This window comes from Ranitomeya variabilis, chromosome 4 (assembly GCF_051348905.1).
Source record: "Ranitomeya variabilis isolate aRanVar5 chromosome 4, aRanVar5.hap1, whole genome shotgun sequence".
Classification (NCBI taxonomy): domain Eukaryota; kingdom Metazoa; phylum Chordata; class Amphibia; order Anura; family Dendrobatidae; genus Ranitomeya; species Ranitomeya variabilis.
In genome coordinates, this window is record NC_135235.1 from 642,202,794 (window position 1) to 642,222,698 (window position 19,905).

At 42.9% G+C, this 19,905-nt stretch overlaps 2 protein-coding genes across 4 annotated transcripts in view; both read right to left on the minus strand.

Annotated features, from left to right (window-relative positions):
* LOC143767360 (uncharacterized) overlaps positions 1-19,905 on the minus strand; it is a 272,655-nt gene that overhangs the window by 85,696 nt on the left and 167,054 nt on the right. The gene's annotated exons all lie outside the window — the stretch shown is intronic.
* Positions 7,481-19,905, minus strand: part of LOC143767344 (uncharacterized) — a 72,341-nt gene continuing 59,916 nt past the window's right edge. For both annotated transcript variants that reach the window (XM_077255588.1, XM_077255587.1), the window contains exon 12: positions 7,481-10,630. In XM_077255588.1, the coding sequence (XP_077111703.1) occupies positions 8,874-10,630 (1,757 nt within the window). In that variant the 3' untranslated portion in view covers positions 7,481-8,873. The remainder of the gene's footprint in view (positions 10,631-19,905) is intronic.

Below are 19,905 nucleotides of genomic sequence, written 5' to 3' on the forward strand. Positions count from 1 at the left end.
GGGAGAGTGAGCAGCCGTTTGCTGTAATGGATAGGTTCATTGGGTGGGTTGCGTGAGATGGGGGAAAGATGATGAATTCTGTTTTGTCCATGTTAAGTTTTAGAAATCTAGTGGAGAAGAAGGATGAAATAGCGGACAGACATTGAGGGATTCTGGTTAGTAGGCTGGTGATATCTGGTCCAGAAATGTAGATCTGTGTGTCATCAGCATAGAGGTGATACTGAAAGACGTGAGATTCTATGAGCCAGGCTAAAGGTGTAAATGGAGAAGAGCAGTGGCCCCAGGACTGAACCTTGCGGGACTCCGACTGATAGGGGGCGAGGTGAGGAGATGGTGTGTGAGTGGGAGACGCTGAATGTCCGGTCTGTTAGGTATAAAGACATCCAGGATAGGGCCAAGTCTGTGATACCAAGCGATGAGAGGGTCTGTAATAATAGGGAATGGTCCACTGTGTCAAAGGCGGAGGACAGGTCCAGGAGGAGGAAGACAGAGTAGTTTCGCTTGCTCTTGGCGGTTAATAGGTAATTGCTGACCTTAGGGCAGTTTCAGTGGAGTGGTGTGACCGGAAGCCAGATTGAAAGTGGTCGAAGAGGGAGCAGGAAGACAGATGGGAGGACAGTTCAAGGCTAAATGACTTCTTCATCAGGAAAATGTGGTAATAAACCACGATCCTTTATGTGAAACACGTCTGGACCTACATTTATTCAGCAGCATGGACCATATCCACAGTATTTCTTTTATTCAACTTTATGGAGGCTGCATGTTGGAGGGTTGCACACGGAAATGGCCGCCGCTACTTCTATGGGGCTTATTGTGAGGGCTTTCACAGGAAAAAGGTTGATGTTACTTGAATGGGGCTACATGAGGAAGGTGATGATGAAGGGCTGTGCGGAGAAGGGGGAATGATGATGATGAAAGGCTGTGCGGAGAAGAGTGGATAATTATGAGGAGCTGTTCGGAGAAGCGGGATGATGAGGGGCTGTGCGGAGAAAGGGGGTGAAAATGATGATGAGGGTCTGTATGGAGAAGGTGGGATGATAAAGATGAGGGGCTGTGCGGAGAAAGGGTGTGATGCTGATGAGCGAGCGGCTGTGTAGATAAGAGAAGTGATGATGAGGAGCCATGCAGCGAAGGGGAGTGATGCAGATGATGAGGGGCTGTGTGGAGAAGTGGGATGATGAAGAGGAGCTCTACGGAGAAGGGGGGTTATGATGAGGGGCAGGTTGGAGGAGGGGTGATGAGGGGCTGTACTGAGAAAGGGGGTGATGATGATGGGCTGTGTGAAGAAGGGGGTGATGATGAGGGTTTGTGTAGAGGAGAGAGATGATGAGGGGCTGTGCAGAGGGGTGATGATAATGAGGGGCTGTACAAAGAAGAGGGATGATGATGAGGGGCTATGTGGAGAGGGGGGATGATGATGAGGTGATGTGTGGAGAATGGGGGTGATGATAATAAAGGGCTGTGTGGAGAAGGCGGGTGATGATGATGGGTTGTGCGGATAAGGGAGGGATGAGAGGCTGTGCAGAGGGGATGATGAGGAGAGGCTATGCAGTGATGTCAGTTGCATGGGTTGGGGTGGGCTGTGCAGGGAAGGGGTTGCTTTCATTGCATGGGGGGTTGGTCTGCCAAGGGTGATGTCAGACACGTGAGGCTTCATGTTGGTGGGGCTGTGGGGGGAGAGGGTGATGTCATTTGTGTGCTTTTTCCATTCGTCGTCACTTATCTTTAATGTGGCTTAATTCTACTTATGGATTTGTAAACTTCATTGTTATAGACTTGTATGTATAAATATATTTATATCTTTCTCCTTTTCATTAAACTTATTTCTATATGTGTTTCTATAAAACTGTGTTGAGAACTATGGGTTGAATTCTCATTTCTAAATTTCTGAAGCTCGGGGTACGTTCACACATTGCAATTTGTTGGGTAAACGATCCATAGCAAATTCCTCACCAGTAGACACGCACTACATCGTTCAGATCTCCCTAGAAAGATATTTTTTTGTGGTATACAAGGAACGTTAGGGGATGATGGACACATTTAAGTAATGCAATACAGGCGCTCAGAAAGGTGGTGACATTGGTTCACACGCTAAAAAACCGATGACAGGCCCCCAGTAATAAAAATCCATTTGGGGGTCAATATAACAGAAAATACCAAAAAGTGACACTATTCCAAAAACTGCACCCCTCAAGGTGAGCAAAACCATATTCAAGAAGTTAACACTTCAGGTGCTTCATGAGAACTAAAGCAATGTGTAAAGAAATAAATTAACATTTTACTTTTTTCACAAAATTTGCTGTGCGATTTCTTCCGAGTATGCCGATCCCCTATGTTAGGAAATGCCACTGTTTGGGTGCATGGCAGGGCTCAGAAGGGAGGGAGCGCCATTTGACTTTTTGAACGCAAAATTGGCTGGAATCAATGGTGGTGCCATGTTGCTCTAGGTGACCTCCTGATGTGGAAAACCCCCAATTCTAACTCCAACCCTAACCCCAAGACACCCCTAACCCTAATCCCAACCCTAACCCCAAGACACCCCTAACTATAACTCTAACCCTAACCCCAACATATCCCCAACCCTAATCCCAACCCTAACATAACCTTAACCACAAACCTAACCCTAACACACCCCTAACCCTAATCCACACCGTAACTGTAATCCGAACCATAACCACAACCCTAGTCCAACTCACTTTAGCCCAACCCTAACCCTAAGTTTAGCCCAACCCTAACCTGAGCCCAACTCACTTTAGCCTAACTCTAACCCTAATGGGAATATATTTATTTATTATTTTTTACCTAAGGGGGTGATAAAGGGGGAGTTGATTTACTATTTTTTTGTGTTATTGTGATAGGATCTATATATTTATGAGTGTATTCAACATTTTTAATCTACATGTGATTCACAAAACATTATAAAATGTAAATTTGAAAACAAAAAAAAAAATCTAGAAAATACTGTTTTAACACCAAATTTATAATTCACACAAGAGGTAATAGGCGAAACTGGATAGGACACTTTATTATGCAACTTTTACAAACGTGGCAGTCCCAATATGTGGTTGCACACTACTGTTTCAGCACACGGCAGGCATCGGATGGGAAGGAGTGCTACTTGGCTTTTAGAATGTAGATTCAGTTTGAATAGATTGTGGGCTCCATTAGCCGAGCCCCTGAGGTGCCAGATTAGCAGAAACGCCCATAAGTGTTCCCATATTGAAAATTTAATTGGTTAAGGATTTCATCTAGGGTTGTAGTGAGTATTTTGAACCCACAGGTGCCTCACAGAATTTTATAACATTGGGAAGTGGAAATATAGCATTTTAGTGGTAAAATGAAATTTTTTTATTTGCTGCAGAAAACGACTGTTTGGCTACATGGCAAGGCTGAGAAAGAAGGAGGGCTATTTGCTTTTAGAGTACAGATTTTGCTAGAATAGTTTGGGGGTGATATTTGCAGAGCCTCTAAGGTTCCAGAACAGCAGAAAAGCCACAAATGTGACCCCATTGTAGAAATTCAATCTCAATGAATTCATCAACGGCTGCAGTGGTTATTTTGTAACATCCTTGCCATGATTTTTTCCTGATGAATTGCGAATATGCCAGTATAGTGCCCATACATTGTGCCCCCATACAGTGTAGAGTCCCCATATATTGTAGCTCCCTCATACATTTTGTCCAGCTTTTGCTTCTCGCAAAAAAAAAAACACCCTGCAAATTATGAAGAGGGCTCTCCCCGCTACAATAATGTTAAACATGTAGCTGCTTTCTGTGGTTTAAGCACGGTGGGGCTCAGAAGGAGGGGGGACATTTGGATTTAGAAGCGCAGGTTTCACTGGATTTTATTTGTTGGGTAAGAGCCATGTCACTTTTCCATAGGCTTTGTTCCACCAATAATGTGGGAACCCCTATGTTTCCAGTGACAGATGACGTAACCGGAGTTGGTTTTGTGTGGGATAAGTTAGTGCTTTTATTGGTAACATTCTGGGGTACATAACATTTTTTGATCACTTTCAGTAAAAGGCTGAGATCACATTCTTGTGTTTTAAGCTGAGTACTTACAATGGGTCTTCCATGTAAATCCCACAAAAATGTGATTCAGACGAAACAGCAGTATTTAAAGGGAACCTCTCACCTGAATTTGGCGGGACAGATTTGCGGTCATATGGGCGTGGTTTTCGGGTGTTTGATTCACCCTTTCCTTACCCGCCGGCTGGCCGCAATATTGGATTGAAGTTCATACTGTGTCCTCCGTAGTACACGCCTGCACAAGGCAATCTTGCCTTGCGCATGCGCAGTATGCTTTGCCCAACTGCGGGGAAAGCCGGAAAGCATTAGTATGCATGTGCCGGCACACTATGTCCCGGAACACAGCAAAATACTTCTGGGACATAGTGCGCCGGCGCATGCACACTAATGCTTTTCGGCTTTGCCCGCAGTTGGGCAAAGCATACTGCGTGTGCGCAAGGCAAGATTGCATAGCGCAGGCGTGTACTACGGAGGACACAGCATGAACTTCAACCCAATATTGCGGCCAGCATGCAGCCAGCGGGTAAGGAAAGGGTGAGTCAAACACCCGAAAACCATGCCCATATGACCGCAAACCTGTCCTGCCAAATTCAGGTGACAGGTTCCCTTTAAGGGTTTTATCGGCTCTGATTAGTACGGCTGTTACTCGCGGGATTTCCCTCTGCTGAGAGGCGTTTTCAGTTAATCCTTACCACCATTTTAAAATGACAGTAAGGATTAAGGCGCTTCCCTCTTTTTGGCTATATATCAGTCTGTTATAGGTCTACTTGATTTTTGGAGTGCAAAATTGTCTGGAATAGTTTGCGGACGAAGTGTCACATGTGGATCTGAGCGTCTCACGCCGTCCACACGGGCAGAGCTGCCTAGCTCAGTGATTGACTGTAGTGCCGTCGAGTGAAGCTCACTTTATCTTGTACAGGTAACAGCATGTGGGTAGATGTTATTGGAAATAGGACCACTTTATAAGGGTTTTCCAAGATAAGAATCCCGCCTCCACCACTGATGCTCTGGTAGTCACGAATCTTTGTTTCTGTGTATTTTAGATTGTGACAGCCACTGATGCTCACTGGACTCAGCCATTTTGTGCCATACAAAGACTTGTGGGACCACCAGAGTATTGGATTTAATCGGTGAGTAATGGATATATACATATACATATATATACTGTATATAATTTATTTAGATCCCGTTATTTTTATGTTACAATTTCCAGGAAAAAAAATAAAAGGCAGCGGCAGTGTTGCTGCTATTGTAGTCTCCTGCATGAAGTGGAAATCAGGCAAATCTAGCGATATTGTCTGTATTGTTCATTTTGATGATATTATCAGTACTGTCGGTATCCTTGGTATAGTCGGTAGAGATGAGCGGATCAGCCAAATTTGCTTGTTTTGCCCCAAATGTAGTCTTTCCACATCCCAGAACATAATAAAAGTGATGTGTAAAAAATAATAGAAAGAGACTTCAGCTCCCCCCCCCCCCCCCCCCGATCACTACTCCGGACAACCATTAGTCATTTCCAAGTGTCCGCTTCACGTTGCTTCTTCTGATCTCCCTGCTGTACGTGTTGAAATCTTTGGGCCTCTTACACTGTGTCAGACTTTTTGCTGTCTTGGCACCAGAGGGGGTCAACATATGCCATGACCTTCCTGCATACGTGTACAGAACCTTCATGGGTGTCATGACAGTGGGGAGCCCACCACAGTGTGAGATGCTCGAAAATTCCAATATTAGCAGCGGGAAATCAGAAGATGTGTTGTGGTCTAACAGGTGGCAGTGAATATTATAGGTGCCAGAGAGGTGAGCCATGAGGTATAATGATTTTTGCAACCTTTTGTTTGCCTTTTTTCAAACGGCCACCATTTTGCTGTGTCTATGAAAAAGATAATGAAAAATCTGCATTTTGGCAATACTGATTTTTGCAAAATTAAAGTAAAATTGAATTGCATTTGAATATATTTTCTCATCTTTAATAGTCGGTATGGCCAGTCCTGTCGGTATTGTTAGGACTGATAATAGTCAGTATTGTTGATATAGTGGCTTTTGAGAAAACGGATACACATTCTAAATAATCACTTTTCAACCGTACTAGGATGCGGGTTAGGCTACTTTCACACTAGCATTGTTTGCTGTACGTCGCAATGCGTCGTTTAGGAGAAAAAATGCATCCTGCAAAGTTGTCCGTAGGATGCGTTTTTTCCCCATAGATTTATATTAGCAACGCATGGCCACACGTCGCAACCGTCCTGTGACGGTTGCGTCATGTTTTGGCGGACCATCGGCACAAAAAAAGTTACATGTAACTTTTTTTGCGCGTCGTGTCCGCTATTTTCGACCGCACATGCACGGCCGAAACTCTGCCACCTGCTCCCCGGACATTACAAAGGGGCAGCGGAAGCGTTGTAAGACTGCTTCCGCTGCCCACGTCGGGCATCACTTTCACAACACGTGTCGGCACGTCGGGCCAACGCATAGCGAAGGCCCCGTGCCGACGCTAGTGTGAAAGCAGCCTAAATTCTCTAGTTTCTATTTGTATACAAAATGCCTAGCAGCACTCCCTTAGATTTTTAGATTCTAAGCCAATATCTTAATATCTAAAGAATAAAGAAATTATAATATTGTCAGGACTCTGAACTTTTTTTTATCTTTTGTGCATTACTGCCCTTTTCCAAGATGGCGTCTTTGGTCTCATGTGCACTGTGTCTTCCTGCTATAAAACTCCACCCCAGCCTTCAGTCTGTGCTAGAGTATTCTGCTTTGCATCCAGCTCCTGACCTCTGATTATTCCCTGGCTATATACCTGCTCCTGTGAACCTGTGTGGTGATCCTGCTACTCTGCTCTGAGTTCCTGCTGCATACACAAGTTTCCAGTAATCCTCCTTCATCTGCTGCTCGTGTTTACTTCCATCTGCATTTGCTGGACATGAATGTTGTTGCTGCTCTGCAAAAACCTGAGACTATTAACCAGGCCTCCCTGGTTGAGCTAAGATATGATTTGAACTGCCTTATAAGCATATCTATCTGTGTTTGGACTAAGACAAGGATTTATTCGTGTCAAGTATCCTCAAGAATAACTGTGCTTCATAGACTTTCTGCTTGATTGCATTTTCCTCTGAAGTTTCCTATAGACTGCTAAGCTGCGTTTAATATTTGCACCAAGTGTTGTGGACTTGAGTTTCTCTCTGCACCTGTTTGAATCACTGTGTGATAATATAGACTTTACCACTTATAAAACTGTGTCCTGTAGTTGTCTTGTTCCACGTTCTCCTGAGTTATCCCCTATAATTATTACAAATATAAACATAAGATATAAGTTTTTAAAAGCAGATGTTTAATAATCATTAGTAAAATTTTGAAAGTGGTTTTCCAACGCAGACACTTCAACTGTCACCAGGCACAGAGAGAGATGCTGCTGTGCATGATTGGGACAGTTGCTAAGGCAACCATTGATTCTTAATTGGTTTCATCCAGTGCTGTACTAACAATGGTGGTAGACCATACGGCCACCACGGAGTCTGTGCGCCGGAGTGGGTTTGTGGTTCAGTCCAGAAAGGTCCAGCCCAGCGGCTCAATTTCAAGTTTCTTTATCCTTGAGATGCTGTATAATACAATGGTGGAACAGGGAGCCCCCAGCTACTTGTTCCACTATCCTGTGTGTCAGAGTTCTGGAGTAGGCACTTTCCAAACACAACACAAACTGGAGTAAAGCTTTGTGGGAAAGGAGCTAGTTGACTATTATTTTTTTAACTTAGTGCATTTTTTTGTGAGCGAAGGATGAGCACTCTATTGTATTGGAAATCACAGAGGGGACATCATAATGTATTGGGGAAACTGTGGAGTCCTCATACTGTATTGTGAGGCACTATGTGCGTGAGGGAAGTGTCATGCTGCTGCAATGCAGGTAGGTGCAGGCTTCACTAGATAGCAGTAGAGAGGAAGCAGGTCTGCACCTAAACAGAGTTGACCTGCAGTGCAGCAGTGAGACTACCACAGGTGGCAGCAAATAATAAAACAAGCCGGGTCAAATTCTAGACTGTAGCACAGTAGCAAAGGAGTAAGCAAACTTGTGGACACAGACAAGCCAGGGGGTCAGTAACAGTCAGTAGCGGATAAGCCAAAAGACAAAGAACAGAAACAGACAGGATACAAGCCAAGTCAAAAACAGGGAGTCTGCACACTAAAGGGAAACACTGAGACAAGACGGGAATAGGGGAAAACAGAGACACGGGTTCAGACAGTAAACGCAGCAGGACCAATCAGAGTAACCAGAGTCAGATACAGCAGCACTAGGTAAAAACTATTACTGACATTGCCTGCAGGAAGCAGCAGCGATAAATAGCCAACCTGAACCCAGACAGGGGCTGAGAAAGGTTAACTCTTGACATGACCAGACCAGGAAAAAAGGACTCAAAACCCGGCCTGGATCATGACAGAAAAACTATTGGGGCTTTCACTTTAGAAGCAGAACATGGTGTGTGAAGACATTATAGAAGCATCATACTGTGCATCTTGGAGGTGGAAGGGCAAGATGTTTTGGGGGAATTCACTTTGGGAACAACTTAATGTGTGGACAATATGTAAGGTGTATTGTTATGGGTAGTGCTTTTCCATTGCAAATGTCAAATCTGAAGACATAGAAAGCCACCAAACAACCTTTTAAGATTGCAATTTTACAATACAAATAAATATTTTATATACATGGTTTACATTTACATTTAATTTTTGGATAACAATTGCTTTTTATTAACAAATGTTTATTGATGATTGAATACAGACAAGTTACGTCACTATATTTTGTATTTTTTTCTTTTACGTGATGTCAAAGTTTAAAAATAAAGAAAATGTTTACTTTCCTGTGTGAGTTCTCTGATGAGTAACAAGATGTTTGTTCTCACTAAAACAGATACCACATTCTGAACATGAAAATAGATTCTCCCCTGTGTGAATTCTCTCATGAGTAACAAGACTTCTTTTCTGATTAAAAGATTTCCCACATTCTGAACATGAAAATGGTTTCACCCCTGTGTGACTTCTCTGATGTACCACAAGTTGGTATTTCTCACTATAACATTTCCCACATTCTGAACATGAATATGGCTTCTCCCCTGTGTGAATTCGCTGATGTCTAACTAAAGCACGGCGATGTTGAAAACATTTTCCACATTCTGAACAGGAAAATAACTTGTCTCCTGTGTATATTTTCAAATCTTTAATAAGATCTGATTTCTCTATAAAACATTCCCCCCATTCTGAACATGAAAATGGTGTCCTACTTGGGTGAATTCTCTGATGAGTAACAAGATTTGTTTTCCTATTAAAACATTTCCCACATTCAGAACATGAAAATGGCTTCTCCCCTGTGTGAATTCTCTGATGTATCACAAGTTGGTATTTATCACTAAAACATTTCCCACATACTGTACATGAATATGGTTTCTCCTCTGTATGAATTCCCTGATGTCGAATAAGATGTGATTTGCATGTAAAACATTTCCCACATTCTGAACATGAATACGGCTTCTCCCCTGTGTGAAGTCTCTGATGAGTAACAAGATTTGATTTCCTATTAAAACATTTCCCACATTCTGAACATGAAAATGGCTTCTCCCCTGTATGAATTCTCTGATGTATCACAAGTTGGTATTTATCACTTATCAATTTCCCACATTCTGAACAGGAGAATGGCTTCTCCTGTATGTGAATTCCCTGATGTTGAATAAGATGTGATTTGTATGTAAAACATTTTCCACATTCTGAACATGAATATGGCTTTTCCCCTGTGTGAATTTTCTGATGAGTAACAAGATTTGTTTTCTTATTAAAAGATTTCCCACATTCTGAACATGAAAATGGCTTCTCCCCTGTGTGAATTCGCTGATGTATCACAAGTTGGTATTTATCGCTAAAACATTTCCCACAGTCTGAACATGAATTTGGCTTTTTCTCTGTGTGAACTCCCTGATGTTGAATAAGCTGTGATTTGTAAGTAAAACATTTCCCACATTCAGAACATAAAAATGGCTTCTCTCCTGTGTGAATTCTCTGATGTATCACAAGTCGGTATTTATCACTAAAACATTTCCCACATTCTGAACAAGAATATGGTTTTTCCCCTGTGTGAATTCTCTGATGTCTAACTAAAAGATGATGCAATTGAAAACATTTTCCACATTCTGAACATGAAAATAGCTTGTCCTTTGTGTGAATTCCCTGATGTTGCATAAGATACGATTTGCGTGTAAAACATTTCCCACATTCTGAACATGAATATGGCTTCTTCCCTGTGTGAATTCTCTCATGTACAACAAGATGCGATTTACTTTTAAAACATTTCAAACATTCTGAACAGGAATATGGCTTCTTCCCTAGGTGAGCTATTTTATGGCCAACAGCTCTTTTGCGACTGTTGCTTTGCATATCGGTCTTTGATGAAGCACAAGAAAGGACCTGCTGAAAAGGATCATGTATATTTTTTCTTAGAAAAGCATGAGGTATATCAGGGATCATGGGATGTCCTTCATATATATTTGGTGTGATAACATTATCATTTGCTTTAAAATCCAGAAATATCAGATGTCCCTCTGCGCTCTTAGTAAAGTCATCTGCCAACAACAAAATGGATTTAGTTATTCTTCAATAACAGTGCATTAAAATTCTCTTAACATTTATATTATTATGTAACATTTACATACAAATTGTAGTGCAATTCATTTATCAAATGACTGAGACTTAAATTACAGACTAAAGGTACCTTCACACGAAGCGACGCTGCAGCGATAGCGACAACGATGCCGATCGCTGCAGCGTCGCTGTTTGATCGCTGGGGAGCTGTCACACAGACCGCTCTCCAGCGACCAACGATGCCGAGGTCCCCGGGTAACCAGGGTAAACATCGGGTTGCTAAGCGCAGGGCCGCGCTTAGTAACCCGATGTTTACCCTGGTTACCAGCGTAAAAGTAAAAAAACCAAACAGTACATGCTCACCTGCGCGTCCCCCAGCCTCTGCTTCCTGACACTGACTGAGCTCCGGCCCTAACAGCACAGCGGTGACGTCACCGCTGTGCTTTCACTTTCACTTTAGGGCCGGAGCTCAGTCAGTGTCAGGAAGCAGAAGCTGGGGGACGCGCAGGTGAGCATGTACTGTTTGTTTTTTTTACTTTTACGCTGGTAACCAGGGTAAACATCGGGTTACTAAGCGCGGCCCTGCGCTTGGTAACCCGATGTTTACCCTGGTTACCAGTGTAAAACATCGCTGGTATCGTTGCTTTTGCTTTCAAACACAACGATACACAGCGATCGGACGACCAAATAAAGTTCTGGACTTTATTCGGCGACCAGCGACATCACAGCAGGATCCTGATCGCTGCTGCGTGTCAAACGAAACGATATCGCTAGCGAGGACGCTGCAACGTCACGGATCGCTAGCGATGTCGTTTCGTGTGAAGGTACCTTAAGAAATTATGATATTAGGCAAACAGGTTTCACTTTTTCACCTTTCTCTTAAATCCATCTTCATAGGCTCATGCTTCACTTCACCTGTCACAGGTCATTTTCAGTTACATGTTCCTGTTTTAATGTATACTCATAAAAGAGTCTAGGTCAGTGCCATTAGGTGGTGTCCATTTTGTATAATTTCAGACAGACAGCTACATGCAGTGTAGCACAGAGCAGGACACATGGGAGGAGCAATATAGTCATGGAGAAATAAACCAAAGCTTTAGAGCAAGTATATGTTTTCTTTCCTTTTTTTATTAGTAGAACTAGGCAGTGGATACAAGAAAGGAGAATGATTCCTTTATTACTAATTTATATGTCATGGAAGCAATTGGAAATACAATCTTCCCTCACGAATATGGTAGTGCTAAAAGTATCTGAAAAAAAAAATATTTACAGCAGTGTCCTCTGCAGATCTTCTAACTTCAGACATCTCTGAGCATGAAAAATAATGAAACTATTTCTAGTTATTAAAGTTGCAATTACCATATATACTCGTGTATAAGCCGCGGCTTCTACTCAGGTCGACTTATACATGAGTATATACGGCATGGTTTTTTTTCATTGAACTGTCCTTCTTATCAGTAACCTTCAAAGCTGTTGTTTCACCTCTACCGTGTTCAAACTTTTACTCCTGGGGGCACTTCCTCGGCACTGGTCACATAGTATGTTTTGATGTCTCATGAATTAGCACAACAAACTCTCAGCTCCCTCCTCCACTTGTTACGGTGGTTTAGCATAGCCATATCCACACACTAGCAAACAGGTATAAATGCAAACATTGGCATCAATTAATCAAGAAAAGCGATTTTCATGAATCTATAGTGTCTGATGAGTGGAGTGCGCCAATGTGCGCTATGCCAGAAATCTCACTCCAGTGAGGGAATGGCAAAGCTCGTCATGAATTAGATGAGCTGTGGCATTATGCCTCCATTCTGCTCCAGCTACTCCCATCTCGGCGAAGCTGGGAGAAATTGTGACTTTGCAAATCTTTTGTGCCCCTTTTTTTTCGCAGAAAAGCTTTGATGTATTGGGGCCATAGAGCTGCAAATGGACCCTAATATCAGGCATAACTGCCGAGAGATCACGCAGATTCCATTGACAATTTTGCAATTGACTGAGGAGTGATGGACTAGGCCGTGGCTGTTTTCACTGCTAGGGCAGTTATAGGGAAATCACAGTTAGTGTCTAGTATATACATATACGATTCCAACGCATGGAATAGCATATACACATATACATACGTACACACACATACATACTCCGATACGGTCACCGACAACTTCACAATAACTAAAGGATCTAGCTGCCACCATCAGTTGTATATACAGACCAATTGGGCACCTGTTACAGATAGCGTATATCTTCAGGGGTGTGATTTACAGAGCAAGAGGATCTAAGCTGTTAAATATATTATGTCCAAAAAGTAGGCAGTTTTTATAAAAACATATACAGTTGTTATAAAACAGACAAAATAATACAGTATAAATAATTACATAAAATTAAAAGGATTAACAGAAGAAATGTACTAAACCTGATGTTGAAGAGTTGACGCTAGCTTTTATGAAGGTGAGCTCTTTTGTTTTTGGAAACGGACACAACTATATTATCTCTCAGAACTGACAAAGATTATAGTTTGGCATGTGCTTTTATTAACACAAAATACACTCACATACCTACCCTCTGGTGACTCAAAACAGGGCTGGTTATAGGATAATGTGGCTCAGTCTATAACAAATTATGGGATTCTCAAATTCCACACTATCTTCGCCCCTGGAGATTCCAGGCAGGAGCTACTACTGTCATGTTTCCTATCACGATTTGATCTATCCAAAAAGAGGAAACATGGCATGTATAGCATCATCCATCTTAAGATATCTAACCGCTTAGTAACGTCAGACACTGCGTTACGTTCACCACTTCGTTATGATTCTGAAAATATGACTTTCATAACTGTAGGACTCAGAGTATTCATAAAAAAAACTAAATATTTATAATTTGGAAAGGGAACAAAGTAGTCGATTTGCAGTTCTCTGTAAATAAGGAGTCTAGGGCCATAGGGTGTCTCCACAGGCTATAAATATATCACCTTCCACATTCTTCTGTAAAGGCCCCGTCACACTTAGCGACGCTAAAGCGATCCCGACAACGATACGACCTGTCAGGGATCGTTGCTGCGTCGCTATGTGGTCGCTGGTGAGATGTCAAACAGTGAGATCTTCCCAACGACGCAGCAGCGATGCGGCGACCTGTAGCGACCTGTACAACGATGTCGTTGGTCGTTGTGACCCTGTCACATGGCAGCTATTATGACGATTCAGACCTCGATGAGGGACGTCCTGTGTGACGTTGTAGTCAACGAGGTCGTTGGTAAGGTGTCAAACACAGCGATGTGTGCTACCCAGCGGGACCTCAACGATCAAAAAAAGGTACAGGCCATTCCGACACGACCAGCGATCTCACAGCAGGGGCCTGGTCGCTGCTACGTGTCAAACATAGCGAGATCGCTACTGAGGTCGCTGTTGCATCACAAAACTTGTGACTCAGCAGCGATCTCGCTAGCGACCTCGCTTAGTGTGACGGGGGCTTAAGTTGAGGACGGAATTCCTGCCTGTTATCTATCAGATCCCACCTTTAATTACCTGTTTACAGAGGAGGGGGTTAGAGAGTCTCAGCTGCAGTTAATAGTCATAGAAAGGTTATTAAAGTAATATTAAGATTTCAGAGTCCTCACTTTCCCTTCAGTTGATAACTGAAAAGATGGTAACAAATTGGGAGCTTTTGAGACTACTCAGGTCTCCTCATCACGCACAGAATAACAGAATCGGAAGAGTCACATATTTATTCACAAGAGGACACAGGAATAATGCAATAGATAGTTGTGGCCGTAAATATTGAAACAGTTCATAGGTAATGAGTGTGAAAGTTTTATTGTCCTGTGATTGAGGTCTGGTCCATGGTTGTGATGCACCCAAATGATCTGAAGAGCACATTCCTTAGTTGATGTAGAAGGGCATAAATCAATGCAACACATTAATTCCTGCACTGAGTGTGTGAAAGGTTGCCATAAGTTTGTACTCCCAGACTTTTCTGTCTCTCTGAGATTTGAAGTTTTCTTATAATATCAGTAATCATGTCCATGATGCTGTGATCATGGATACAAAAAATATTTGGCCACAGGTAGATCTATTCTTTTTTTCAGCAGTTTAACTGCTGCCAAAGGCGAAAATTTAAAATTACTCCCCTCTTTGAGGTGAATAAACAATTCCTCAATTTTTGAGGGGGAAGCTGATTACGGCATTAATTGAATGGTAAAATAACCTGGTGACATGATTCTTGAGGTGAGTATGATTATGGCGACACTAAACTTGCATAGATTTTTTTTATCTTTATATTGAGAAAAAAAATCAGAAGTATGAAAAAAACCCAACTTGGCTTGTTGCATCATTTTCTGAGACCTGTTCCGTTTTTATTTTTCTGTTGATGGAGACGTGTTAGGCTTTGTGCCCATGATCCGGAAGTAGCAGTGCCTTGGACGCAGTGTTAGTTCACTGTGTCCATAACGCTGCCTTGTATTGAACGCAGGTCAATCCGCATGTATTCACTGAACCGTGCGGATTTACCGCATCCAATACATTTCTATTGGTGAAATTTCTGTTGCAGAGACTAGCGTCTCCACAAGACAAATTAACATGCTATGGTCTTGAAAGACGCACTGCATGTCAGTGGCGGTAGGTGATCCGCAGGCGCAGATGCACACATAGTGGAGATAGGATTTCTATAAATCCCATCCAATATGCTGTGACATTTGACCACTGTGGGTTTGATGCTGCATAAATACACAGCGTCAAACCCGCAGCAGTTGCGGATCGAGGGCACGTACCCTTAAGGTTTTTTTGCGTGTTGAGTTGAAATTTTTATTAACACCTTTCTAGAGTATACAGTGGGTACAGAAAGTATTGATACTTCTTTACATTTTTCACTCTTTGTTTCATTGCAGCCATTTGGTGGTAAATTCAAAAAAGTTATTTTTTTCACATTAATGTACACTCTGCACCCCATCTTGACTGAAAAAAACAGAAATGTAGAAATTTTTGCAAATTTAGTAAAAAAGAAAAGGAAAAATTTTAATGGGGAGAAAGGTGGGATGATTGGAATTTTTTTTACATACTTTTTTTTTCTTTATTTTTCTAATTATACAGAGGTCAGCAGAGAAATCATCACAGCTGCTGCATTCTTCCCACTGACTGAGTTCTCCCTGCTGTATAGTGGGGAGAGTGGTCTGTACCAGGCTGCCCGACCTGTTTTGATGCATGGACCTAGTCATCGCAGAGCACTAAGAAGTGGTGAGCACAAACAGAGGGGATTTGCAGCTCAGCACATATTGCTGGGCTACAGTACAATGATGCATTGCTCCCCCCACAGCTGTAAACTGTGCATGCTGGAGGGTGTGCTCGGTTCAGTTCTGATGTGGCCTCAAAAATGGGAGATGCAGTTGGGCACCAACCCCAGTCTTCTATGGCCTGTCACTGCCATATTTGCTTTGTGGATTAGGCTGGGTTCACATTACGTTTAAGCAGTCCGTTAACGCTGCCATTAAGCACTATTTCAGGCCCAAAATGGGCGTGCGTTAGAGATGTGCCATCATTGAGTGACAGACCCTCGGACGCAGCGTTTCCGGGTCCGTCACCGCTAGGGCAGATAGAGCATCTGCTAGCTCTATCTGCGCTAGCGCGATCGCATGTCAGCACTTGCGTTCAACGCATGTGTTGAACTTGCTGCTTTAACGCAATGTGAACCTAGCCTAAGTGTCGAGCTCTGACACTTACAAGCCATCATATAAACATGGCAGCCCCTAATAGTCATGGAAAAAAAAAGTATACAAAAATACATTTTAGTAAAGTAAATTTTATATGGTTTTAAAAATAAATGTTTATGTAATTAACCCCTTCACCCCCGGAGCTTTTTCTGTTTTCCGCTCCCCTCCTTCCCAGAGCCATAACTTTTTTATTTTTCTGTCAATATGGCCATGTGAGGGCTTATTTTTTGCGGGACGAGATGTACTTTTGAACGATACCATTGGTTTTACCATGCCATGTAACAGAAAACGGGAAAAAAATTCCAAGTGTGATGAAATTGCAAAAAAAGTGCAATCTCACACTTGTTTTTTGTTTGGCTTTTTTGCTAGGTTCACCAAATGCTAAAACTAACCTGCCATTTTGATTCTCCGGGTCATTACGAGTTCATAGACACCTAACATGTCTAGTTTATTTTTTATCTAAGTGGTGAAAAAAAAATCCAAAGTTTGCTAAAAAAAAATAAATAAAAAAAATAAAAAAATTGCGCGATTTTCCGATACCCGTAGCGTCTCCAATTTTCATGATCTGGGGTCGGTTGAGGGCTTATTTTTTGCGCGCCGAGCTGGCGTTTTTAATGATACCATTGTGGTGTAGATACATTTTTTTGATCGCCCGTTATTGCATTTTAATGCAATGTCGCGGCGACCAAAAAAACCTAATTTTGGCGTTTTGATTTTTTTTCTCGCTACGCCATTTAGCGGTCAGGTTAATCCTTTGTTTTTATTGATAGATCGGGAGATTCTGAACGCGGTGATACCAAATGTGTATGTTTAATTTTTTTTTACTTGTTTTATTTTGATTGGGGCGAAAGGGTGGTGATTTGAACTTTTATATATTTTGTATTTTTTTTATATTTTTAAACACTTTTTTTTTTAATTTTGGCATGCTTCAATAGCCTGCATAGGAGGCTAGAAGCATGCACAACTCGATCAGCTCTGCTACATAGAGGTGAAGTACAGATCACCTCTATGTAGCAGAAATCCAGGTGTACTTTGAGCGCCGACCACAGGGTGGCGCTCAAAGCAATCGGTGATCAACAACCATAGAGGTCTCAAGGAGACCTCTGGTTGTTATGGTAATGCACCGCTGACCCCCGATCATGTGACGGGGTCAGCGGTGCGAGCACCTCTGGCCGCACGGCCGGGAGCGCTAGTTAAATGCCGCTGTCAGCGCTTGACAGCGGTATTTAACTATTTAATGGGCGCGGGCGGATCGCGATTCCGCTCGCGCTCATTGCACGCACATGTCAGCTGTACAGAACAGCTGACATGTCGCGGCTTTAAGGTGGGCTCACCGCCGGAGCCCACCTTAAAGCAGGGGATCTGCCAGCTGACGTACTATTTCGTCAGCTGGCAGAAAGGGGTTAAATAAATATTTTCATAAATTTCCTTTAATGTTAAAGAAGTTGTCCACTACTATAACCATACCTCCCAACTTTAGGGGAAGGGAAAGAGGGACAAAGTCAGCGGCGCGCTACGCGCGCCGCGGCAAATTTTAGGCCACACCCATTTCACAACTAGCCACACCCCAACCACACCCATTTAGCACTTCTGATCACAATGTTTCGTTAACAATAATTATGAACAAAAAAATATGGCCACACACGACGCTCCATACTGTACAATGGCCATTGGCCACATTATGCTCCATACTGTATAATGGCCCCACATGATGCTGCGTACAGTATACTTGCCCCACGTGATGGTCCATACAGTATAATGGCGCCACATGATGCTTTGTACAGTATAATGGCCACACAATGCTGGGTACAGTATAATGGCCCCACACAATTCTGGGTGCAGTATAATGGCCACACATGGTTACCCCACCCCCATCATTGCCTTCTCCATCAGTACACACAAACACCTTTCACCGCGCTCCCTCGCAGCAGCCGGCAGCTTCCACTCCCACGGCGCTGAATGGTATCATCCAGCTGCGCCGCTGACTGCTGTATCCAGCATTACAGCTCAGTCCCCATAGAATGTAATACAGCACAGCCCCATAGAATATAATGCTGCACAGCCCCCATAGAATGTAACGCAGGCAGGTGGCAGCCCCCATAGAATGTAACGCAGGCAGGTGGCAGCCCCCATAGAATGTAACGCAGGCAGGTGGCAGCCCCCATAGAATGTAAGGGGTGCTGCACCAGGTTGGTGGAGAATCCGATGGATGGGTACCAGGGGGAGAGTGGGAGCGGGGTGCGCGCACCATGGGGAGACAAAGTTTAGTTTGTCAGTCCTCCTATGCTGTCAGAGTCTCTGCTGTAACCGCAGCAGGGCAGCGCTGCATGGAGAGGGGGAGAGACACATACATTCACTTACAGTCTGGAGATCCGCTCGCTGCTCCCGCGGTCACACAGACACGGAGTGTCTCACAACTCTGCCCCCGTGCCAGAAACCAGTCCGGGTGCTGCCGCTCTGTCCTCAGAGTCCGCCCACGTCTATAGTTGAGGAGGAAGCCGGAGGCGGGCGGTGAGGCAACTCAAGGGGGCGTGGCTACAACGCAGTCCCAGGGAACGGAACGAACAGCGGGTACTAATCGGGCTCTCTCTACGTCCCGGAAGTGGGCGGGGCTTCACCGGCGGCCGCAAATTCGGGATTTTAAATGCCCGAAGCGGGACAGCGGGACCCCGGTGCCAAAGCGGGACTGTCACGCTGAAATCGGGACGGTTGGGAGGTATGCTATAACCTTTTTTTTTTTTTTTCATAAATCTTGCTTTTATGTGCCACTGAAAACATCTACTGTGTTTATTTTAGCAATATTACCTTTTATCATGCTGTAGCAGCCCACTTTAGTGCTGGATTCAGCTCTCATGGGGTTAATCGACAACTTCCTTTTTCCTGAGTTATTGTGCTCTAATACTACAAGTTCCATGATGCATTGCACTGTCCTCTAAGCCTGAACTTACCACACCCCCTCCAAAACACACCCCAACCCCTCCCTCCGCTCCCCCCTCTAGCTTCAAACAGATTTGTGATGTCATTTCTGTCCAACCTCCTCTTTTACATTTGTCCAACCCACACTCCATTACACACAGATAGAGGGATAGATAGATAGATAGATAGATAGATAGATAGATAGATAGATACATAGATAGATAGATAGATACATAGATAGATAGATAGATAGATAGATAGATATGGGATAGATAGATAGATAGATAGATAGATAGATAGATAGATAGATATGGGATAGATAGATAGATAGATAGATAGATAGATAGATATGGGATAGATAGATAGATAGATACATATGGGATAGATAGATAGATAGATAGATAGATAGATAGATAGATAGATAGATATGGGATAGATAGATAGATAGATAGATAGATACATATGGGATAGATAGATAGATAGATAGATAGATAGATAGATAGATAGATAGATAGATAGATAGATATGGGATAGATAGATAGATAGATAGATAGATATGGGATAGATAGATAGATAGATACATATGGGATAGATAGATAGATAGATAGATAGATAGATAGATAGATAGATAGATAGATAGATAGATAT